This window comes from Bactrocera tryoni, chromosome 1 (genome assembly GCF_016617805.1).
Source record: "Bactrocera tryoni isolate S06 chromosome 1, CSIRO_BtryS06_freeze2, whole genome shotgun sequence".
Lineage (NCBI taxonomy): Eukaryota > Metazoa > Arthropoda > Insecta > Diptera > Tephritidae > Bactrocera > Bactrocera tryoni.
The window spans coordinates 24,095,092-24,121,438 of record NC_052499.1 but is presented as its reverse complement, the minus strand read 5'-3'; the positions used below and the strand labels follow the sequence as shown (position 1 = coordinate 24,121,438).

Sequence of the window (26,347 nt, the reverse complement as noted above, 5' to 3'; positions counted from 1 at the left end):
TCTTGATTTAGTTTGGCAATATTTTCAAAATAAAGTTTTGCTATCACGTAGCTGGTATTTCCCCAGCTTGGACCCTTGCACAAGAATATTTATAATGGGCGGTTACTCTCAAAGTTAGCCCGTCCTTACTTTTTGGTGATATGTTTTGCATTTCAGGTAAAGATATAATACAATTGCACTACATAATAAATGTATAAATATGTATATATTATAGGTACATACCGTATATAATAAAATAAATGCAGTTTCTGCAAAAATCATTATCACTAATTTATTAGACACGCACGCACTTAGGTGTAGGATTATCCCATCCCTCCGAGTTACAATTTATATAATTGGCCCCTTGAGGCTTGAAACCCCTTTCACAACTGTAGCTTACAATTGAGTTTTCAGCAACATAATTTATAAGGAAATTGCTCTGTACCATTGACCAATTATTCTTATTCGGTTCCTGATAATGACAAAAGACTGGTCGTTTGCAACTTTTAAAAATATCGGGATCACATGGAGAAACTATAAAGAAATTAGAGTTATGGAAAAGCAATAAAAACTGTTGAGAAATCCACTCACTGCGCACACATTCCGGTAGTTTAAAACTTTGCTCATGACTCCAACCGTTCGCACTACAAATGGTTTGCTCTTCGCCTTTCAACTTAAAGTCTTCAGCACAACCGAAAACAATCTGAGTATTTAGAGCATAATTTGCGGACTCATAAATACTGTTATCAATTATTGTCTGCTCGGGTTTGAACTTGGAGTCGTAACGCGTGCAAGTTAATGGGTATTTGCACGCGGGTAGTAAATCAGCTCTGCAAGAATGTACTGTTGGAAAAATATTATGACGAATATCTGAAATAACATAAACTGGTGAAGTAAATAGAATACGTACCAATACATTTGGGCATATACTCATCCCATTTGCCTCCCGTGCAAGTTAAAGTGTTCCTGCCATCCAAATCATAGCCATTTTCACAACTGAATCTTATTTGTTCCGCATTAGAAATTGATTTCTGGTGGGTGGCAATTTGGATTTTTGTATAATCCCCGAACTCGGGATCAAATTGCTCACAAATTAGTGGATAAGTGCAGTTATCCAGTATTCCTTTGTCACAAGCGTTAGAGATACGTTCTTAAAGAAATCAAACAGGAAAGTCTGAGTTGCTCACAAACCCTTAACAATTATAACTGTACAACTTACGACATTTAGGATCGTGCATTCCGTCTTCATATTTCCAACCATGGGAGTCACAGGTTGCTGTTCTGGCGCCATTTAGCACGTGGCCATTAGCGCAATTGAAAACAACCGTAATGCCTTGTGGATACGTTCTATAACTGCCACTATAGTTATTAATTATGGCTTGGCTTGATCCTGTATAGTAATTGCGAGCAGTGCAAATCATTGGATTTTCACATTTAGGTAACAAATCGTCTCTGCACGTTGCTTTATATTAACGAAGATGAGATTGTTGAGAAGTGCTCGAGTAATAGCTATATAACGAAGTACCTACCAATACATTTAGGCATAGTGCCGTACCATTTGCCTTCCTTACAAGTTAAATAATGTGAGCCTGAGAAAATATAGCCATTTTCACAACTAATAAATATATATTCATTTTGGGATAATTGCTGCACGCTTCCTTTGTTGATTCTCCTATACTCTCTCGTTGCAAAATGATACCGTTGACATTTTAACGGAAAAGTGCAGTCGTCCAATATACTAGCATCGCAATAAATTTTCTCTAAGAATAAATACAAAATTATACATTACTAGATCCTACAAGGCCAGAAGTGAAGTGAAACTTACTGCAAGTAGGAATACTATGACTCCATCCACCTTTCGAACATGTGATGACCTTCGCACCAACTAGTTCATAACCAAATTCACAAGAAAAGTCTACAGTTAATTCCGAGGTGGCTGCGTGAGCCATGTTGGTGATTCTGGAGAAAGATGTAGTCCGGGTTTCTTTACAGATTAACGGATATTTACACGGACGGATAAGTTTTAAATCGCACCAGGGAACTGTTAATACCGGATTTAATTCATTAGACAACACTCGTACATGTAGCCAAAATTATCACATCTTACTGCAAGTAGGTGCGTCACTATTCCAGCCATCATTCATACAGGTTGAACGATTCACTCCATTCAGATTGTATCCATATTCGCAGCTATATTCAAAATAAGAGCCTTCTCTCACCTTCCTATTCCAAGGTGAATATTGGCAGTTATTTGTAAGTCTTGTATTTGAGTCAAACTTTTGGCACTTAAGCGGCAACTTCGGAATTCCCAAATCCAATACATCGCATTGATTGACTGTAAAGAAGATTTGTGAATCGAGAAGAATATTTAAAACTTTTATAAAGTATTACAAAAAATTAAGCGAAAATCACTTGTGCAAAGAATTAATTACATTTTGACAGATGTGTGCGAATTCTTACCACAACTAGGCATCACATTTGACCAGCCTTTCGCTGTACATTTCCTGATTTTCCAACCTTCAAGGAGATAACCCGCATCGCATTCGAAACTAAGTTTGAAATGTTCTCTAACTACAGTATCTGTAAAATTATTCCTTATGACGTGTTTTGTACTAATGTTGGGTTCCTCATAGACACATTTCAGTGGAGGTGTGCAGCGCAATCTGAAGTCTGCGTCACAGGATGGATCTGTAAGAAAACAAATAGCAATGCTATGCCTGGTTTGCAGAACCAAACTTGTAAACTTACTGCAACTTGGAATTTTATGGCTCCAACCGTTGGCTTTGCATGTTGTACGGTTTACACCTTCTAAAACATAACCGTCGGCACAGTTGAAAACAACCTCTGATCCCTCGAAGAAGGATTGTCGCGCCTGCTTATCATGTAATTTTTCAGAATCTTCGGAGCCTGGTAATAAAACGTTACAAATGAGTGGATAATCACACCTGCGTAAAGTACATTGATTCCTGGCTTTAGTGGTTGCTTTATTGGTGGTAGTAGGTGGTGTTGTTTTTCTCATATTGTACTGATTTGTGAAAGTTTTGGTTATACTTCCTGGATAGTTTACATTGCGGGTTTTTTCTGTTGCATTTAATGTTTTATAAATATGCGAAACTGGACTTGTAGGCAGTACGCCAGTGTGTGGTCGTGAATTTATAGGGCTCTGAACACTTAAATTAGATTCGTTAGAATTGTTAGGACTCGAACTCAACTTTGTTTTGAGTTTGGGAGTTTGTGTTGTCACATTTAGAGTATAGAAGGTGGTTTGGGATATGGGAAGTTGATTCTGGATCTGCCTGACTTCTTGTCCCTTATTGTCGTTATCTTTAGACTGCTCTGATGGCGCACTATTTCGAATGTCAAATGGAAATGTTTGATTTTTTTTAATCGGTGGAGTATTTATTGTGTTTCCAATTTTTGGCGTGGTTACTTGCAAATTGTTTTCTGAAGATTTTTGTGTTACATTTTCTTTCGTAGTCGGCCCGGAGAGTTTCTTAAAAGTTTGATCGGAACCGAAATTTTCCACAGAAGTCGCTGCTGCTGGCGAATGAACTGATGTTTTTCGTGCGATCATAGTTGCGTTTTCATTTGTAGTTATGAGTTGAGTTCGTTCTGAAGGCGTGCTGTTCAAGCGGTTTTCGAAGTCTTCTTTGTTTCCTTCCGCTTTTGATGTGTCTTTTTTCAATTCCGTGATTGTGGTTATTGGAGGATAGTTTGCATTACGTGATGTTTCTGTGTCATTTAATGTTTTATTAATATGATAAACTGGACCTTTAGGTAGTCTCTCAATTTGTCCACTCACTTCTTGACCGTTAGTGTTACTACTATCAGTTTGCTTTGATATATAAATTGTGGTTGTTGTTTCTGCAATTATTGGTGTTGTCAATTGCGTATTTTTCTCTGAGTTGTTCCTTGTTACATTTGCTTTTGTGAGCGGTCTGATAAGTGGTTTAGTAGTTGATGTCTTTTGTGTACTTAGAGTTCCATTTACGCTTATAGTTGTCAAGTGAGGTCGTTCTGAAGGCGAGCCATTGAAATGAGTTTCCAAGGTTTCTGTGTCCTCAGTATTGGCAACAGGTCGATTCGTTGTTGTTTGTGTGCTCGTAGTTTTAACTACAGGTATGGTTGTTAAATCTTTTTCGGAATTTTCAATGGCTTCAAAATCTGTCGAATAGTCCAAAATAGTTGTAGTAGTTTTCAGCGTATTTGCAAGCTCCGTTAATATGCTTGGTTTGGTCTTAATCGTTGGATCCGTAATACTTTCTGTAACTGCATTTGATTTTATTCTGGTTGTGGGTGTTAATATGGTAGCAATTTCCTTTATGCAAAGCGCCTCGTGCTCGTCGGTGCCATCCCAGCATTCCTTTGTCCCATTACATTTGGCTTCGATGGGTAAACAAGCGCCATAACCGCATTGGAACTGATGTTGCTTACACAATACCGTTTGGCACAAAGAAGTCAGCTCATCACTACCGTCATCGCAGTCCTGTACGCCATTACATTTGTCAGTGATGCTGACACACTGGCCCGACCAACATTTCATTTGCCCCCAACTAAAAGTAATGAATGCGTGTCAAATATTTGGTCTGTAGTTTGAAAGATATGAAAGTATAAATAGTTAAGATCCGCGTTTATAGAATTTGCGCTTATACCATGACGTCTGCTTAGAAATTAACTCTCCATTTGTACAAAAACACGCACTCGGCTCACTCGGCCTCAGATTGTAATTCAGACCTCTCAGGCTATAGGTCAACATTCAAATTTTATGAATCTGCATCGCCGCAAAGGATTTAACCCTTCGTAAAGCTGAACTTATGTTTACAAAGTAATAAATTTCTTATTGGCGCGAGAGTCGTTAATACCAATATATTTTATTCTTTTAGGCAAAACACTTAACTGTATGAAAAACATCACTGATTGTTCTGAAAATTTTATGTAAGACGATACATATTGTGCTAAGTTTAAATGCTAAGTTGGGTTAGTTTGGTAGGCTCGTGAGCCACGTCTACGTCAGTTTGGAATTCCGTTACGCAGTTCGTCAGAAGTAGTAATTTTTCAGAATGCCAGTGCTTGACGTGAAATTCAATAGGTTCTGCGACCTGACTATCGACACCTCTTCCAGTGTTTCAAGCCGTGGGACCCCAAAGTTTAAATATAAGTCCCGAAATAAATTACTTGGTTAAATTAAACTCATTCATGTAAAACCAACGGTCCATTAAAGTTTGACATTCGAAGAATCTTTTAAAAAATTTTCACGAAGAAATATTTAATAATGAGACAAAAGCAGCAATTATTCGAACGTTGCTTGGAAAAAGGTAGGCTTACCTTGCTGGTCATAACTAGGTATTATATCATCCGAAAATAGAAAAAATTAATGTTTTTGAGGTAAATAATACCTTTTCCAAGGTTTTTCACAATTTCTGTTGACTGAACGGGGTTTATTAAGCTTACCACCCTAAGAAACTACGGATACTCTATAAAATATATATATGTAAATACTTGTATGATCAGCACGCCTTGTTGAGTCGATTTAGTCATGTCTGTCTGTCCATATATACGCAAAGTAGTCGGTCGGTTTTTAAATTATCGATCTGCAATTTTGCAGGCGTCCGTTTATCCTCAAATGACTGCTCATTTGGAACCGCTAATAACGAACTACTATAGCATATACATACATATGTAGCTGTCATATAAATTGACTGAACGAATTCAAGTGCTTGTACGGACAACCTTTCCATTTTATAAGATACCTTTACGAAATTTGACATCAATTATTGTCCAAGGTAACGGTAGATTGTGTCGCTGTAGCATATGGCTGCCATACAAACTGAGGTCCTGTTTTAAACTTTTATTTTTGAAACGAGTTCTATAGCTTCTTTCTTAAATTGTTTCTTGTTTTAGAACACTTTGAAGGAAAACACACAATTTTTAGCAAAAAAAAAAACAAAAATCGGAAAATATACTATTGCAATATCAAATGTATTAACGGTTTTGAAAATAATATGTTTCAAAACGTTCGTAATTCAATTATGTTCTTCAAATATTATGCAATCAGCTAAAAAATAACAAGTAAGAAAGGGCTAAGTTCGGGTGTCACCGAACATGTTATACTCTCGCATGATGAAGTGATAATCGAGATTTCATTATATGTCATTTACATATTTTTCAAATACCGTATTTGTGTAAAGTTTTATTCCGCTATCATCATTGGTTCCTAATGTACTATATATTATACAGAGAAGGCATCAGATGGAATTCAAAATAGGGTTATATTGGAAGAAGACGTGGTTGTGAAGCGATTTCACCCATATTTTGTACATGTCATCAAGGTGTTAAGAAAATATTATTAATTTCATTGAAATCGGTCCAGTAGTTCCTGAGATATGGTTTTTGGTCCATAAGTGGACGACGCCACGCCCATTTTCAATTTTTAAAAAAAGCCTGGATGCAGCTTCCTTCTGCAATTTCTTCCGCAAAATTTAGTGTTTCTGACGTTTTTTGTTAGTCCGTTAACGCACTTTTAGTGATTTTCAACATAACCTTTGTATGGGAGGTGGGCGTGGTTATTATCCGATTTCTTCCATTTTTGAACTGTATATGGAAATGCCTGAAGAAAACGACTTTGTAGAGTTTGGTTGACATAGCTATAGTAGTTTCCGAGATATGTACAAAAAACTTAGTAGGGGGCGGGTTCACGCTGACTTTTCCAAAAAAATTGCGTCCAAATATACCCCTCCTTAATGCGATCCCTTGTGTCAAATTTCACTTTAATATCTTTATTTAAGGTTTAGTTATGACACTTCATAGGTTTTCGGTTTCCGCCATTTTGTGGGCGTGGCAGTTGGCCGATTTTGCCCATCTTCGAACTTAACCTTCTTATGGAACCAAGGAATACGTGTACCAAGTTTCATCATGATATCTCAATTTTTTACTCAAGTTACAGCTTGCACGGACGGACGGACGGACTTGGACGGACGGACGGACGAACAGACAGACATCCGGATTTCAACTCTACTCGTCACCCTGATCACTTTGGTATATATAACCCTATATCTGACTCTTTAAGTTTTAGGACTTACAAACAACCGTTATGTGAACAAAACTATAATACTCTCCTTAGCAACTTTGTTGCGAGAGTATAAAAATATACAAAATAAAACAAAATTTAAAAACTCGAACGGTCGGAAAATTATTTCTGCAGCTAAGATTTGCGGTGAATTTTAAGCGTGCTATTGTACTTTACATACATACATACATATTTTAGATGTCTCTACGGCAATATATGAACGGGTAAATAGGATAAATAGGATTCGAAAAATTACCCAATACAATTCTTGCGTTTTGTTTCCTCATCTATCTCATCATTCGGTAAATTATTGCGTCGTTTGCGACACAAATCGCTGTCCTCATCCGATGAATCGTCACAATCGTGAACACCATCACACAGCAATTCGAGTGATATGCATGCACCATAATTACAACGAAATGAAGCAAATGAGCATTGCATCGATTTGCAAGATGCTTTCGTCTCATCGGAACCATCGCGGCAGTGCCGGATGCCATCGCACAGATTTTCTGTTGCAATACAGCCGCCGGACTCACACGTCCACTCATCTCTCTCTGCACTGCACACTTTGGCAGCAATCGCTGTCCAAATGAAAAATCAAATAATTTATCAGTAAAAGTAATAATTGATCTACCAAACACCAAATCTGAGCGTAGCACTGTTTTTACCGCTACACGCACCACTATTCCAACTGACACACAACGTGACGATCAACAGCAAGCATATTTGAAAGCTTGACATTTTCGGAAATGTAAACAATACTTTTTTCATTTAATTCATAAATTCTTTTCGGTTTGATTATTACTTTCGCTTCAAAATACTTATTGGTCCGTTGGTTCGTGGAGTACTGATTGCCCCAAAGGCCTTACAAAAGCTTTTCAGGCGGCTCGTTATCGGTTCGAGACGAATTCGTAAATAAATTCTCATCGCGATTGTGTGTGCGGAGCGAATATTTGTGGAGAGCGGTTACACATAATATCATAAGAAGCTTTATATCTTAAGAATATATTAAAAAAAATTATATATGTATAAATTTAGCTTCTGATATGAAAAATAAGTATGAAATATTTGTGAGTTTATGCTGTTAACGAAAATCAGCAATCTCATTAAAAACATGGAATATATCATGAAATGTATAGTATTTAGGCCGACTTTAGCGGCTTAACTTTTTATTATAGAGATGCCTTATATCGTTCAGTTGTGAACAATTAGTTGGGATGCTAAAGAGTTAAGTAATCTTATTCAATAAGATTATTGATTGCCGATTTGAGTGTCTTGTGTCTAGTTCAAGCTAACTAATTAGTTTATACTTGTGCATAAATTATAAAATAACAAACAGGAAATACAAAAGATGCTTTAAAATAACTTGATTTCGATCGAACAGCATCCGATCTATTAAATTTCATGGGAGATTGCACCAATGCCTTAAATAATAAACTACACTCAATTTCGTGAAGAATTCTCGCCAAATTAAAAACAAATAAATTATAAACTCTCATAAAATTTATTTGCTTATATTTATAATAGAATGCCGTTATGTACATATTTAAGGGTCACTGTGCTTATCAGTGGGTGTGCGTGTGTGTTGTTGGCACGGTTTACACTCAATGAGTAATTAAATAACATATAAATAAGTGTATACATTATATTGGGTTGTCGAAAAAGTATTTTCGTATTTCTAATCAAACTTCAACTTATTATACTCTCGCAACAAAGTATTACGAGTATAGTTTTGTTCACATAACGGTTGTTTGTAAGTCCTAAAACTAAAAGAGTCAGATATAGGGTTATATATACCAAAGTGATCAGAGTGACGAGTAAAGTTGAAATCCGGATCTCTGTCTGTCCGTCTGTCCGTCCGTCCGTGCAAGCTGTAACTTGAGTAAAAATTGAGATATCATGATGAAACTTGGTACACGTATTCCTTGGCTCCATAAGAAGGTTGTTAAGTTCGAAGATGGGCAAAATCGGCCCACTGCCACGCCCACAAAAATAGCGAAAACCGAAAAACCTATAAAATGTCATAACTAAGCCATAAATAAAGATATTAAAGTGAAATTTGGCACAAAGAATCGCATTAGGGAGGGGCGTATTTGGATTCTATTTCTAATTAATTTTACAGCAAAATAAAAAAATATGTAAATGACAGATAATGAAATCTCGACTATCACTTTATCATGCGAGAGTATAAAATGTTCGGTGACACCCGAACTTAGCCCTTCCTTACTTGTTATAATTTATGTTTATGCCCTTCTTGAATGTGTGATCAAGCTAAATTTCTTTGCATAGCTGTTTGACATATAGTATTTGCATGGACTAACGTATATTTGATGAGAGATACAAAAATTACTATTTTAGAATATTAGTCTTAACCTTCATACTACATAGATTTGATATATTTATAATATTTCATCCAATATTTCTTATGTTATTAGCTTCAAAGTGAGGCCTTCGGAGGCCATTCGACCGAAATTTTATTAAAATCATAAAAGGCATGAAATTATTAGTTGAAAAAAAAATTGAATTTTTTTTTAACCAACTGTGAGAGCTTTATTTCATTTTACATCGCGTCGTTCTTATTTGTGGACTCTTTACGTACTTATGTTCTTGGCGGGAAGCTTTACTGATAATCTTTTTATACATTGGAATGCGATTTCTCTGGGAATTCCCAAGATAAATGTAAATCAAATATAGTTTATAAATTCAACAGAAAGTCAGAGGAAATATAAATACTTTCTTGTATTCATGTACATATATCTATATATGTACATTTTAAATATATATGTATACGTAGTTTTGTAGGTAATTTTACCAGCACACAAAACTCGCTTGACGGATTTAAATGCTCAAATGGAATAAAAGAAAGTTGGAAAGAGTTTTAAGAATGCATAGACTTGAAAGCATTTTTGAGAAGTCTAGTCTCTCAGTTCTTGAGGCATCGCTTTGAAATTTTGTGCACCCCCTTTTCCCACCAAGAAGCCACGCGGGCCACTAAAGCATACAGCTGTCATATAAACAGAAATTTTGGAATCAACTGTTTGTATGGAAAACTTTTTCGTTTGACGAGCTATCTTCACGTAATTGAGTATAGATTATTGTCAGATCGAATCACTATAGCATATTGCTACTATGCGAACTGAACGCTTAGAATGAAGTCACTTCAGTCCGCTTATATTGATAATTTCCATTAATCAATAGTTCAGTTTTAGGACGCTTGAAACGTCTACGTCACCGGCGTTGTGGCTAGGTTGTGACTACCTTTTTGTCCTGGAGAATCATGTTTTCCGGTAGAGGAACCGCAAATTCTTTCAGAAATAGCATCCTATTTCTATGTTCACTATGCAAGAATTGGCTACAGTAAGCATTAGTTTAATGAAGACTTTTTCCATCATGTGACTTTGTTATAGTTACTCATTGACTGCAGTTAATAACCAAAAGCTTATTCCATCTGTTAGCTTCAGTTGAAGTATTTCAAAACTTCACCCATGGCTATTCGAAATTAAAAGTACTCCTTTAGAATTCTCCATCGATCATTATACAGGGTTTGTCCTGAAAGTATGCTTGCCTTTCATCGGTCTTGTTAGACAAGGACACAACAAAAAAAGCCCGGGAAGCGACATCTGGGCCGTAGGGCGGCTGTGGAAGCGTTGGGATGCCGACTTTGGTTAGGTAGCTGTTCACAAGGATGACGGTGTGCACTGGTCGTCAGTGAGCACTTTTGCGACAATTTTCGCGCACACCTTGCGCATGTTCAAGTGCTCCGTCACAATGTCATGAACTACAGATTTTAATAAATTTAACATCTGGACAATTAAACGAATACTTAGTCAACGGTTTGAGTTCAAAACTTTGCGCACAAGAGTCACATTGTCGACGTTTGTCGAAGTTGCAGGTTTCCCAGCACGGTCTTCATCAACGACCTTTTCGCGACCCTCCAAAAAGGCCTGCTGCCACCGCAACACACCACTTCTTGCTAAAGCAACATCTTTGTAAGCCTGCTTGATCGTATTAAACGTCTCTCTTGCAGATTTAGCGAGTTTCACACAGAATTTAATTGCGTACCTCTGCTCTAACGATCGCTGCATTTTCGGCGTGCACCACTCATAGAAACACGTCTCGCGAAAATGTTTGTCCTGACTCTCCAGGTGCTCGGAGTCAACTGACCAGCCGCTGGTTCGTGAGCTAGGAACGCCTTTTACCGAAGTCGCTACTCTTTTGTCAAAAATGAGGTATGGTTTCTCAAACAAAGTTAAACTTCATCATCAATAACGGTGATTAGCTAAACTTGTTCCGATTTTTGTCATCGAGCCTAGGCGCTCGTCCGCAGTGCTTAATATTCCGTCACGCTTACACAGGAATATGTGCAACCCTCCTTGCAACTAAACCCGGCCGAAGTTAATACTTACAAACTATGTAGCATAAAACATATTACATTAACATAATATATGTATATAAGCCAGATGAGTGAGTAACAACAAATATGTAAGTTAAAGTTGCCAAGGCGAATAAAATAGTAAAAAAAAGGTTAGATGCTGAAAACTGAACCGTTAAAAAACGAGTCTAAAGCTATAAGTGCATATAGCTAGTCATCTATGTAGTTACTTATATACAAGCATATACATATGTAAGTGCATATGTAATTTAATTAACCCAGGCAACAACCGGCGTGTGAATGCTGCACTCTGAATTTGCCTCAAAAAGTCTGAAGTTTGAAAGATCGCAAGAGTAGTGATAAGCAACGGATTAAGTGTATATAATTGTTTTAAACAAGCATAAACTCATTGATTTAGATAACCTTAAATTATGCACTTTCCTTAGCTGATCATACTGAAATACCTGCCCCGTGGATGTTGCCACTATTTGCAGCGATTTGAAGTTCACTGTTTATTCTATTCAATCATTCATTCGGTTCCATTTTAAGCGACAAGAACTGCAGCGGGAATATAGGAGACCATACTTCCGTGGCGAATTCGTGACTATTGGCTGAGATCCTCTCGATTGACACTGTGGGGCTTCCAAAAGTTAACCTGAAAATTTTGACAAAATCGCTGATTTTTAAGTGGAGTGCAAATATACACAGGTTAGGTTAGGTTAGGTAAATCTGGTAGACCAATAACCCACGCATAGACCAGTTTGGTCCTTTGCAATATAAGATGAAGTTCAGTTACTAAGCCCAAGAGTAGAAGTCTTCATTTAGGATGCCTGCACTTGACGGGAATTTAACAGACTCTGCAGCCCATCGGATTTGGATATTCTTTACCATATTTTGTCATGATCGTTGTATACACCATTCATGGATTTCTCAATGTTGATCACGTTTTCGGTTGTTAGCTCTACACCATTCTTCGCAATCTCGTTCACTATTTATATCCTTTGTGTGAAATATATATAAGTATCCTTAATGAGTTTGTGGATATGAAGAGAAATACACATTGAGCAACTTGAAGCATAAACTAAGCTTAAATAGAAAGTAGTCCACACAATCGAGACGGCAATGTATATAGCATTCGTACGATAGTCCAGTCTACGTAATCAGAACGGACCCAGATATCTGCGTGATCAAGTACTGTAAAATAGGCAGAATTCCTATATACTTGGGAAATATTTTCTGCCGCAAAACAATTACTGCGGTTTATGGTCCGGTGGCGTCATTGGGCCGTACTTCTTCCGTGACGATCACTACCGGCACTTTACTGTGAATGGGCATCGTTACTGCTCAATGATAACCGAATATTTTTGGTCCAAATTGATTCATATGAACTTGGGTAATATGTGGTTATATCCTGTGAGGCTACGTCAAGTCTATGGTATATGCCAACAAGCCAGCAACGATTGATGCACTTCGTGCAGCGTTTGGACTTCAGCAAGCGTGCCCAAGGTGGCTATGCAAAAGAAACCGAGTCCTCTACGATAAATAAGTTTGAAAACTTCGGCAAGTGAGTCCAGTTCTGAACTAGAGTAAAGTACTCAGTGCAGCTGAGGATCCAAACAAATTACTTTAATAATGATTCTGTAACGTAAGGCCAGCTAATATCTAAAAAATAGTGGAAGATCTTAGATCTGTCAGTTACGTCGATCGAAAGACTTTGGTCGCAGCAGAGTTTTGGACCCTCATCGGGGCTCCCATGCGGCGAAATATTTTGAAATATAAGTTCAGTTTGTATAGCAGCTATATGCTATAGTTAACCGATCTGAACCATTTCTTTGGATATTATATTATTACATTAAGCAGTCATCCATGTCAATTTCGGGAATATACCACGTCAAATCCAAAAGTTTTCCATACAATAACTGGATTCCGATCGTTCGGTTTGTATGGCAGCTGTATGTTATAGTGGTCCGATATCGGCAGTTCCGACAAATGAGCAGCTTCTTGAAGAGAAAAATTTCAAAACGATATCTTAAGAACTGAGGGACTATATACAGACAGACGGACGGACGGACGGACAGACAGACGGACATCGCTAAATTGACTCAGCTCAACATACTGATCATTTATATATATACTTTATAGGGTCTCCGACGGTTACTTCTGGGTGTTATAAACTTATTAAGTTCAGGGTTATAAAAATAAAAAATTACACATAAAACAATTATTGGTTCAAAAAACTCCGAGCACAATTGCTAACAAACAGAAATGTAAATAAAATAGTTCGACCAAAGACCAAGGTCTAATTTGAATTTCGAGTAAATGTGTGTACATAATGAATTTGAAAATACAAGGAAAGCATATGAAAATTTCAAACTCAGTGGACTTCGCTTAGAAAGAATCATTGAAAGTAGTTGCCTGAAAGTATGCCGCTAGTTCAGTGGGATGTCTGAAGGTATGCGCTTCCAAGTGTTTAAATCTTGACTTCCCAAACGCTTGGCAGACAAGAAGGAAATGTTGAGTTTTTTCCATTTCATCTTCTTCTATACGCACATCTGCAAATAGCGGTTCTACAGGGCCTTTCCTTGCTAGCTCAACAGCTTTGCAATTTTCTGAGATTCCACCGTGGCACAGCGCACATACCAGTCTTAAGACACTCGATGCTATTGACAGCGAGATTAGACACTCCTCGACCAACGTTGAACGCACTTTAAAATATCATTGTTCCAATAAATTGGGCGCATTTTGAATAAAATGACGAGAATGCTTACCACTGACTAACGGATCCTTTCGGCTGCTTGGGCAACATTCAGTGCACGCACTTGCACATGTTTATTAGTGAACTAATATATAAAAATAGGCCCACGCATAACTTTAATCGCATTGAGTATGTGTGCGTTGCGATAAACAAAAACGAAAAAAAAAAACGTGAAAAATGAAAAACAAGGACAATAAAAATAAAAAAACTAAGCAAAAGTGCAAAATTTTTGCAAAAATACAGCATAACAACAAAAGCACAAAACATGCATGTTAGACACACAAATGTTAGAAAGAGAGAGAGCGAATGAATCAAAGCAAATGAGCGCACAAAATCCGCACAGGAGAGAATGCGAAAGTCAACGAAAGCAATGGTATGAGTGTGGGAGTGGTGCGCGGGGGTGGTGCGACATTGGCAAATTGTGCGTTCAGTTGTGCGGATGGGCCTACAAAGTGTGAAAGTGCGAATAAGCGGCGGCGCCGAGGAGATGTAAAGAGAACGGGGACACGTGAAAGAGTTGCACAGGCAGAAGACGAGTGCAAGCGAGAACGCGCAAAACTGAAATGTAAATTTGTGGCATTTTTAAGCTTTTTAGCCTATTTTTAATATTAATTAAAACAAATGCAGACACACACATACACACACACGTGCGCAAATTTACAGGCGAATAGGTGTCATGCGTGCATAGGCGGCATTTGTGCATAGAGCAGCCGAGGCGGGAGGCGTGAGGCGTATAACTTTACTGGGACGTGTGCTGAGTGTGTGTGTAGGTGGTCAAAGTGTGGAAAACGCGCAACGGCACTTGCGGTCCATTTCTGTTATGTGTATACTGTATGTATGTGTATATTTGCATGTACATATGTATGTGTGGGTATAGTTGGTGTGTAGCGTTGTGCAGGCGTGGGTGCATTTGGCTAGTCGACTATTTTGCACATCATATAAACAGCTATTATAGCCCTTCCCCCTTGCCTTGGCTGTGCGTAAGTGTGTTCGTGATTGTCTATTTCCGCAGCCTCGATTTTACGCGATGATTGCGCTAAATGTGCATAGCTGCAAGCAAAGTGTAAAAAATTAAATATTTCAGCTGTGGATAAAATAGCATGGATTGACCAGTAAGGCAATGGCTGAGCCGAAAAGGTAGCTGCAAATCGGCCAACAAATGATCAAACCTCTGGGTCAACTTGACGATATGAATTAACTTTTAGCTAAAAGCGTCCAGAATAAAAGCACACACACACATAACTAAGCGAAAAGCCTAACTTACAACAACAGCTGTATGTAAGAAAGTGTCGGCGAGGCGACTGGAGAGTGGTGAAAGGTGGTGAGCGAATGCACCAAAACAAAAAAGTAGATACGACCATTAGGAAAGCTTTAAGAACGGCTGCAGTCCAATAATTTATAACCGTAAATCAACTTGAATTGATTTTTCTTGTTCTCGTTTTGGCGGTCAACGTGGCGTATTATGCATTCTATCATGGGTGCAACACTTCAAGCTGTTTTTATTATTTTTTTTCTGTATTTTTCAAATTATTGTTAAAATCTGCTTATATATAAAAAAAAACTAAATTTCACGAAATAGCAAAAATCCAAGCATGTTTTACCTATTTTTCTTAAGCGAGAGACAGTAACCAAAATTGTCGCACCCTAGAATTAAAGGTCGATTGAAAACAGCTTTATGTTGAATGATAGACCTTGAACAGAAGGCCAGTATCGGTCCAACACAGTAGCCGGCTGAACCGTGAATTGACAACTATATCCACATATCACTTTAAGTTTGTGTGCGAAATAAAAATGCTTTTGGGCATGTTGAACTGCTGTCTAGCGAAAATAACAAAGCAAAAAATTTACTGCGTTGAAATGTATAAAATTAATTAAAATAAAATAACAAGTAAAAACGTAAACTTCGGTTCCGCCGAAGCATTAATACCTTTCACAAATAAAAAATAAAAAATACAACAGCCAATCGTTCTTCCCTTTCACTGTTCAGCACCAATTTGAGATTTCAAATGAAGCCCGGCCTTTTCCAACTGGTATTTCTAACAGAGTGGAGGTCTTCCTTTTGCTCTGCATCAAGCGTAGGGTACTGCGTCGGATACTCTCGGAGCTGGAGCGTTTTCATCCATTCGGACGACTTGACGTAGCTAGTAGCTCTTAATTCACTGAACTATGTCAATGTCGTCGTATAACTCAAACAGCTCATAGTTCCTTCGAATGCGATACTCGCCGTTGCCAACGCGCTAAGGACCATAAATCTTCCGCAGAACCTTTCTCTCGAAACCTCGTCACGTCGACTCATCATATGTTGTCATCGTCCATGCCACTGCACCATGTAGCAAGACGGGGATGATGAGTCATATGTAGAATTTGGTCTTTATTAGTCGGGAGAAGAATTAACTTCTCAATTGCCTACTCCGTCCGTAGTTCGAGGCTGAGGCTGATGATGTTGTGGATGTTAATGCTGGTTTCAAGATAGACAAAATTGTCTACGAATTCGAAGTTATGACTGTCAACAGTGATGTGGGAGCCAAGTCGTGAGCGCGACGACCGTTTTTTTTTTTTTTTGCTGAGAGGAGATATTTCGTCTTGCCCTCGTTCACTACCAGAACCATTAGCTTCGCATTCTTATCCATTCTGGCGAAAGCAGAACTAACGGCGCGGTTGTTGAGTCCAATGATATCAATATCATCGGCGTACGCCAGCAGCTGTACACTCTTATAGAAGATTGTACCTGCTCGATTAAGTTCTGCAGCTCGTGGTTTTCTCCAGCACCAGGTTGAAGAAGTCGCACGATAGGGAGTCTTCTTGTCTGAAACCTCGTTTGATGTCGAACAGCTCAGAGAGCTCCTTCCCGATTCTGACGGAGCTTTTGGTACTTCGTATTAGATTTGCGGGCATACCAGACATAGCGGCATAAAGACACCCTATTCAGGGTATGATAATAATGGTAAAAAAGAAAGTGATTGGAAAGACAGTAAGTACAAAAAATATAAACAAACGAAAATTATGTCCAAACAAAAACGCTAAAAATTTGCAAAGGCAACTGCTGCGAAGCGGGTTAAAGGTAGACGTATACGTTAGGAAAGTAAATACGCGTGCATACATACATATATTTACAGGCGCATGCACATACACACACGCGAGCGTATACATACGTATCTGTATGAAGGAGTCGCTTTGCGCATTTGTAGTTTTGCTTAGCTTTTTGTTGCACATACGCACCGTGGCCCCACCGCAAATAGATGCAAGCACGCACACGTGCGTGTGTGTGTGTCTGTTTGCGCGTGCAGGCTGAGTCACACACACACAAAAGCTGCCAGGTAGGCACGCACAGACACATCGCTACGCTGCGCTTAATTGTAACGACCAATACATGAGCGGCGGGCGCCGCGCTGCCCCTTCGGCGGACAACTCAAAAAGCCGCTGACTGGCCAACCGCTGCTCTGTCCCACTGGTTTGTGTGTTTGATTTTTATTGGCATATAATTTTATTTAAATTCGTTTATTGTGGCGAGTGCGCGCCGCATACTTTTTACACTATTTTTATAATTTTTAGCTATTTTTATTGGACAGACTTTTTATTTGATTTGTTTTATTCCTTTTGTTTTTTTGTGTTTTGCGTTTGAATTTCCTGATTTCCCACACTTAAAACACGCGCTTATTTTCGCTGCAGTATACACATTTTAAGCGTGCGGGCAGCACAAAACAGGCATGGCAATGAAAATAAAAATGGCAGAAAAGTATGCAAACCAAAAAACAACAAAAAAAAAACATAAAAAACAAATATAAATAATTAAAGTTCAAACAAATATGATTTTGCTAAAAAAAATCAATTTAATCGCAATGCTGGGCTTTCTGCCCTATAGCGAAATGTAAAATGCACGCACACTGCTGTACATTTGCATATGTAGTTTTAAACACCGCAAGAGACCTATATTATATAGATATATACATAGATATACATAGCTACATATGTGTATTATGTACAAATATGTTCTATGTGTACACATTTTTTATGCCGCATTGTCGTAATTATTTAAGTACAGTCACCAACTTTCGACAGCACATTTTTGCACGCAAGAAAAACTCCGTTAATTGATTGAAATTTGTAATTAAATACTGCACACTTCGCTGTTAATTAACTATCTTGCAATTCATCTCCACTTTTTTATGTGCCTTTATCCTTTTTACCAACAAATAAGACTTTTATTCTTAAAGTGAACCAAAGTTGGTACTACTACAACCAAAACTCAGCTCAAACCTTTCGGTCTGAAGCTTGAAATTTTAAAGAGACTTATCTCTCGATCGACGAAAAGTGAGATCGAAATGCATGGCATCGAAAAGATTAAGCGCTCACGCAAAGTGCTTCCGGAAATTGTATAACCGTGGGTCTCAAAACCAAGGCTTTAATTAACGGGACAAGGATTGGTCGGAGCCTGAAAAGTGGCTAATTTTGGCAAGTCATTCTGAAAATAAGCTAAAAACGAATCGAGTTTCCGATTTCCGGTCATAATATACATACAGGGTTTGTCCGGGAAGTAATAAGACTGAGTCGATTTAAAAAAAAATTATTGAACCAATCGTTACAATTCTTTAAAAACATTCAAAAAAGGCTCCTTCTGAGTCGATGCAGCGCTGCCAGCGCACTTTCTAAACATTGAAGGCGTCACGGAAGGCATTCTCTGGTTTCTTCAGTGCCGAGGTGTCTCTATTGTCTCAAAATGATTGCCTTTCATTGGCCTTTTCAAACAAGGAAACAATAAAATGTCCGGGGAACCACATCTGAGCTGTAGGGCGACTGCGGAAGCGTTGGGATGCCGTTCTTGGTGAGGTAGCTGTACACAAGAAAGGCGGTGTGTGCTGGGGCGTTGTCGTAGTGCAACTTCCAATCGGCTGCGATGTTTTGTCGGACCCGATTGACTCTTCGTTCGAGTCTCTTGAGAACTTCCACGTGAAACTTGGCGTTGACGGTTTGTTCAGGAGGAACAAACTGTAACTGCTGTAAGGAACGCTGCATTTTCGGCTTGCACCACTCACAGAAGCACTTCGCGCGAAAATGTTTGTTCTGACTCTCCAGGTGCTTGGAGACAACTGACCAGCCTCTCGTTCGTTAGCTAGGAACGCCCTCTATCGAATCCAGTTGGTGCGCGCACGCTCCGAAGTACAGTCGCGGAGGAAGAAAATCAGTCCTATTACTTTCCGGACGAACCCTGAGAGTATAAATCATTTCATATCAACATTAGGTTTTAACTGAAGACTGGCATCAGCATTTTCAAAACGGCTCCTGGCTTCTGAAACATAATAAGAGAAATTTTATGTGAATTGATTGAAGGGGGAAGCATTTTTCCACTTTTTACCAATCAAGTAATGCCTTTAAGATCATAAATCGTACTTGAAGTCAAGTAATCATTGAAAATGCTTTACTGACCTAACCCTTTAAAGTAAGTACTTCTTTAAGCAGTTCAACTCTCATTCCGAGTTCTTATTTTAAAACGAAAAAACTAATGCTCAATTTTCAAACCATGAAAGAACTCGACGAAAATTATTAGGTTGTCAAATATCTTCCTTTCGCCTTTCTGTCCTTTGAACTTTGCCGCTATGTATAAAGCGCTACAAAGCTCGTATCTGGCAATACTATACATCTTTGAAAGGTCTTGACATAATCTACCAAACGACGCTATGCATGATTAGTTTGGATATTGCGTTCAACAACTCGATTCATTTTTGAAGCGGATGGTGACTGGCGAAGAAAAACTTATCACATACGACAATATGAAGTGAAAACGGTGGTGGTCGAAGGCCGGTGAATCGTCCCAAACAATGGCCAAGCCGGGATTGACGGCCAGTAAGATTTGGTGGGCTGAGTGTTTGGTGGGATTGGAAGGGAATCATTCACTATGAGCTGTTCCAATATGGCCAGACGCTTAATCCTATCATCTACTGCGAACAACTGGACCGCTTGAAGCAGGCGATCGACCAGAAGCGTCCAGAATTGGCCAACAGGAAGGGTGTAGTGTTCCACCAGGACAACGCCAGCCGCACACTTCGTTGATGACTCGTCAGTCCAGTCCACCAAATAGCCCGGACATAGCGCCAAGTGATTACTACCTTTTCCTGTCCTTGGCGAATGACCTTGTTGGTGTAAAGTTGAACTCAAAAGTGGCTGTCCGAGTTCTTCGCAAATAAGGTGGGAAGCTTCTACGAGGGGGGTATTATGAAGTTGCCGTCTAGCCCAGACGAAACGACGCATATTTGAACTAAATCCGATCACGATGACACTTTTTAAAAGGCATTGAATAAAGAGTAAAGAAGCGGATATATAAAACAAAACGATTCCTTACTTAAAAGAAAGTGACTTATGAATCTGCAACAAAAGTTATTTATTCAATGGTCAAAAAAACTTTGGCTTACTTGGTGTTAGGAAGTTTCAATGGGCTTGACTAATCACGTAGGCCTTTTCTTATGTGTAGCAGTAGCTCCAGCATTTCTGTCAACGTACTATAAATCAAAACTAATGTCTATTTTATTAATTATTTACCTTTTCTCGTACAATAACTGCACTGCAATGTTTAAATTTTCGTTTGAAGGTTTTATGCTCTTTAATTACCTTAGGTCATGTCGTACGTATGGACGAAAACGCTCAAGCTCTGAAAGTATTCGACGCAATATCTGCCGGGGGAAGACCTCCAATCCGTTTGAAAGACCTGGTCGAGAAGAACCTGGCTTCGCTTGGCATTCCAATTGATTCCAATTTCCCAACATCAATGAAATTTTGACTGAAAATAGTTGAAGTTCGTAAGAGTTTGGTTGTTCTGAAGTTGAATTGCTTCAACTTCGATTCAGTTGAATGAAGTTGTAAACCGAAATAGCGGTATCAATTCGGTATTCCTGCCAAACTTATACGCTCTAAAGAAATAATTTTGTGTAAAATTGTTGATCAGTATAGAGAAGGATCTCCTCGACTTGGGTATAAACAAAATTATACTTTAATGTTGCCATCTGTTGGATCAAATACATCGTCCTGTACCACAAGCCAATGTAGTTTCGTGGTACTCCTTTGGAATCATTACAACACTCAAACAAGTAAGGAAGGGCTAAGTTCGGGTGTCACCGAACATTTTATACTCTCGCATGATGAAGTGATAATCGAGATTTCATTATACGTCATTTACATATTTTTCAAATACCGTATTTTTGTAAAGTTTTATTCCGCTATCATCATTGGTTCCTAATGTATATACTCGTATTATACAGAAAAGGCATCAGATGGAATTCAAAATAGCGTTATATTGGAAGAAGGCGTGGTTGAGAACCGATTTCATCCATACTTCGTACATGTCATCACGGTGTTAAGAAAATATTATATACCGAATTTCATTGAAATCGGTATAGTAGTTCCTGAGATATGGTTTTTGGTCCATAAGTGGGCGAGGCCACGCCCATTTTAAATTTTTAAAAAAAGCCTGGGTGCAGCTTCCTTCTGCAATTTCTTCCGTAAAATTTAGTGTTTCTGACGTTTTTTGTTAGTCGGTTAACGCACTTTTAGTGATTTTCAACATAACCTTTGTATGGGAGGTGGGCGAGGTTATTATCCGATTTCTTCCATTTTTAAACTGTATATGGAAATGCCTGGAGGAAATGACTCGATAGAATTTGGTTGACATAGCTATAGCAGTTTCCGAGATATGTACAAAAACTTGGTAGGGGGCAAAGGCCACGCCCACTTTTCCAAAAAAATATGCGTCCAAATATGCCCTCTCTAATGCGATCCTTTGTGCCAAATTTCACTTTAATATCTTTATTTATGGCTTAGTTATGACACTTTATAGGTTTTCGGTTTCCGCCATTTTGTGGGCGTGGCAGTGGGCCGATTTTGCCCACCTTCGAACTTAACCTTCTTATGAAGCCAAGGAATACGTGTACCAAGCTTCATCAAGATATCTCAATTTTTACTCAAGTTACAGCTTGCACGGACGGACGGACGGACAGACGGACGGACGGACAGACAGACATCCGGATTTCAACTCTACTCGTCACCCTGATCACTTTGGTATATATAACCCTATATCTGACTCTTTTAGTTTTAGGACTTACAAACAACCGTTATGTGAACAAAACTATAATACTCTCCATAGCAGCATTGTTGCGAGAGTATAAAAATCTGAAGGAAATTTTTAAATTGATGTGCTAAGAGGTCTAAGTAGTATTTGAGGTGTCCTGATTTCGAACTTTCGATATTTTAGATAGATAAAGATATGATTTACATACATTTATTGATCAGAATGACGAGGCGAGCTGAATTCCGAGTGACTGTCTGTCGTCTGCCCGTTCAAGCGTTAACTTGAGTAAAAATTTAGATATTCCTATGAAACTTGAGACACACATTCACGCCCACAAAATGCCATTAATCGAGAAAGTCCCATAACTAGTTCTTCAATAAGGTACAGGCTGCTATTTAGTACAACAAATTGCATTAGGAATGAGCATCCATGGTTGACATGTTTTTAAAAAGCGGGTGTGGGTCCGCACTCTAAGCCATTGAAGCCGTAATAATCCAATTCGCTTGAGCTAATCTTTTTTGCATCTCTATTCAATGTGTGAATTTGGATTATAACCCCACTCACACTCCTCATATAACAAATTTGTTTAAAACTACTAAAAGTGCGATAAATCTATAAATAAATGCTCCAGAGACATAGAATTTTACACGCAATTTAGACTATGGGCGTGGCATTGCCCACATTTACGTGAAAGCCCAGATCTCGAGACCTACTCAGTCGATTTCCAACAAACTTGGTAGGTAATATTAGCCTGACATTTTTTACATGACAAGCGAAAATTGACGAAAGAAGAAAACAAACACACCTATTTCCCATTTAAAAAACTTTTTAGTTCGTGTTGCGAACTTTTTATTGAAAACATCGGTCAAATTATGTCAAAGTAACTTACCGATAATGCTTTAAGGCTTTTTGGATATATCGATTGTAGATGCGTTTTCTCGACAGTCTGATTTCAGAAATAAATGTTGGCTCAGAAAAATGGAAGATTTTTCATAAAATTGAAAGAGTTTTACCCACTTTTCAAGATTTGAAAACTTTCTCCTCCTAAACCTTGATCCTTAGCCAGCAATTTCCAAATCAGAAGCAAAACGATAGAATTGATAGATTTCATTTAGTGGCAGGCAATTTGAAATTTTATAGTCAATATTACTGTCAAAAGCTTAGGGGCCTTCTGTGGAGTGTCACTTGCTTTCCGCGTCCATATTTGTATTATTTCAAATGTTTTTGTTATCTGCAAGGCTGCATTAACTGTTGGTTGTGGTTTGGGAATTCTGGTACTGCTTCGTGTGGCGGAGCCCACCTTGTAGTATATAAGTATGGAATTTAATTTTTCAAGTCTTTGCTGATTTTCTTTGTCATTTACGAAATTTCAACTTTCAGAACATTTTGTGTTAGTAGCCAAACTAAAACTATAGACAGTGAAATGAAACTGGAATTGCTGTGGCGAAACACGCTCATCTCTACAATACGAGTACTTTTATAGCTCGGTGTGAAAATTATGCCGGCCACCACCAATAAGAGAGCGCGCGATATAGAACTTCTCTTTAAGAGATACGGGAAAAGAAGCCGTCGCTACTATACCTATCGCTGATTCGTTCACTTACATCCATCGCTTTTAATGAAAGCAATTTACAATTAATAAGGCAAATTATAATATATGTGCAATATGTTATAATAATACGCTAATTATATTGAACTACTTTATTCTAACTATTTTCCCGTATTATTCATCCTTAGCTTTCAGAAAAATATTGTGTTAAAATTCCATATTGTCAACACCATCTGTTGTCACAAAAATCTCTTCCGAAAAACAATAAATAAATATACCCGCCTGCTTTTCGAAACCTTAGCTCCATCCCTGATCCCCAATTTACCGATTGCTCCATTATTTACGGCACTCGCCGTCGATTACAAACAAAATTTAAGGATATTTTTTCTCGAAGTCTCCAGTGACTAATGAATTTAAAATTTATTCTATAGTCCGGTCAAATTAGATACCAAATAAGAGTGAAAGAAGAAAAGCATTAACCTTGGCTGCATTTAAGCTCGAATACCTTTCTCAGGTGCATTTCTTATAGCTTAAAAGTGTATAAAAAATCTTGATTTAGATCGGCGTGTATGGCAGTTACATGCTATAGTAGTAGTCCTATCTTGATACTTCCTGAAGATATTTCATCAAACTAAAAAAAATCTTGAAGAGAAAAGGACGTGTGCAAAACCTAAATCGATATCTCAAAAACTGCGTGACCAGCTCGTATAATGGGTTGTCAAAAAAGTCTTGCGGTATTTTTATTGAATTTTTTTTTATTGAAATTGAAATGAATTTTTGATGACTCATGCCCAGCTCTTGACCGATGCTACGGCTGCTACTATGCCGGCCTCTTTCGACCAATTCGGCGATTTTATCTCAATTTTCGACGACAGGCCTTCCGGAGGATGGCGCATCTTCGACCACCTCTACACCAGAACGAAAACCTTGAAACCATCGTTGTGCGGTGGAAATGGAAACTGTATCGGGTCCATAAACTGCACAAATTTTATTGGCGGCTTGAGATGCATTTTTGCCTTTATCTTAGTAGTACTGAAAAATATGCCGTATTTTCTCTTTATTTTGATCCATGTTTGCGACGCTATAACTCACGAACGACTTAAAAGAAACGACAATCAATCAAACACGTGTTAGCGCGTGAAATGAGCTTCCCAAAAAACATAGCATGACCCGATGAATAAAACTAGAACTACGCGCTTTCAGCGTCAACTAGCGAAAGTACCGAAAGACTTTTTTGACAACCTATTATATACAGACGGACAGACAGACGGACTTGGCTAAATCGACTCAGCATGTAATTTATTTTTATGTACATACACTTAAGAGTGACCGACATCTCCTTCGTAGTGTTACAAACTTCTTGGCCTGTTCAGTGCCTTTTTAACACCCTTGTCGACAGTATGCTGTTAAAACGGTTTCATTAAAATCTACTACAAGTGCAGGCTTTTGCAAAATAATTTTATAGCAGCAGGGATCAAGTCACGATAGGTAACCTACCCGAGCAATATTAACCGAATTCGATTTGTAACATTATCGCTTCTTGCAAATATATGTAAATCTGTTAGACAAATTATAGAAATTTGTACATAAACCAGACACAGAAGAAAAATTCGAATAATTGCCGGAAAACCTCTAAAAACAGCCCTTTTCTTTTTCGCATACAAACGAAAAAGTGTTTGTTTGTTAGTAACGCTAAGAGAACGGCTGAACCAATCTTGATGAAATTTTCAGAGGTTGTTCGTTGTGGATCGGGGAAGGTTTAGAAATAAAAATACCTTATACTTTTCGTGAAGAAAAGTCGGAAAATTGGATAATTCCAAAAAGTAACTTTTTTCCATATAAATTTTCTTTAATTTTTGTTTGTTTTGTTTTTCAATATTTTGATTTGTAAATTATTTGCATCGTTTAATTTCGGTCGCTGGCTTTTTTATTCCGGCTATTCCAAAGAAAAATTTTTGAAAAGTATTCAGTGAAAACATTATGTGTGTTTCACACAAAGTGATCAATTGCGAAATCGGTCGGCGTTCTTTTTGCCATCAACGTATGGCAACCCAAGGCAAGAAGTACCCCCAAGATGCGCTGACATATGTACGTGCGGAATTATGGATCGCGGTCAATCAGCAAGCGATCGTCACGATGTCACAGCATGACTTTTCAAACAACAGTTACGATGTTTGATGGGCTTTATCTTCAAGCAACGCATGTATATGTGGTGCTGTTAGATGCTAGATATACTCTGTTGAGTGGCAAAATAGAGGCTTGCCGCACGCACACATTCCTTTTTGGATGGTGGTTACACCAGATCAAATTGATGAAGTCATTTCTGCTGAAATTCCTGATGCAGTATTATACGAGGTGATGAAAACAAATATGGTTCATGGACCTTGCGGACACCACAATCCCACTTCGGTTTGTATATCTGACAAAAATGCACGAAACACTATCCACGTGCTTTTCTTTCGGAAACACAAACTGGAAATGATGGATATCCACTCTATCGGCGTCGCCCACCAGACGACAATGGCAGAACATTCAGCATTCAATTTAGAATAGTGAATATCGAAGTTGAC

At 38.2% G+C, this 26,347-nt stretch overlaps 2 protein-coding genes across 3 annotated transcripts in view; one reads left to right on the top strand and one right to left on the bottom strand.

The window, feature by feature from the left end:
* LOC120766179 (zinc finger protein rotund) overlaps positions 1 to 26,347 on the top strand; it is a 118,854-nt gene that overhangs the window by 39,389 nt on the left and 53,118 nt on the right. The gene's annotated exons all lie outside the window — the stretch shown is intronic.
* Positions 246 to 7,879, bottom strand: LOC120766178. Of its 2 annotated transcripts, XM_040091533.1 has the most exons (11): positions 7,726 to 7,879; positions 7,302 to 7,626; positions 2,728 to 4,532; positions 2,440 to 2,667; positions 2,087 to 2,314; positions 1,805 to 2,020; positions 1,509 to 1,739; positions 1,199 to 1,441; positions 890 to 1,129; positions 571 to 822; positions 246 to 513 (listed from the first exon to the last, which is right to left on the bottom strand). In XM_040091533.1, exons 1-11 carry the CDS (start codon positions 7,814 to 7,816, stop codon positions 275 to 277), a joined length of 4,098 nt encoding a protein of 1,365 aa, XP_039947467.1. In that variant the 5' UTR covers positions 7,817 to 7,879; the 3' UTR covers positions 246 to 274. The 2 variants fall into 2 exon arrangements, with proteins under 2 accessions (XP_039947467.1, XP_039947468.1); XM_040091534.1 differs by lacking the exon at positions 1,805 to 2,020.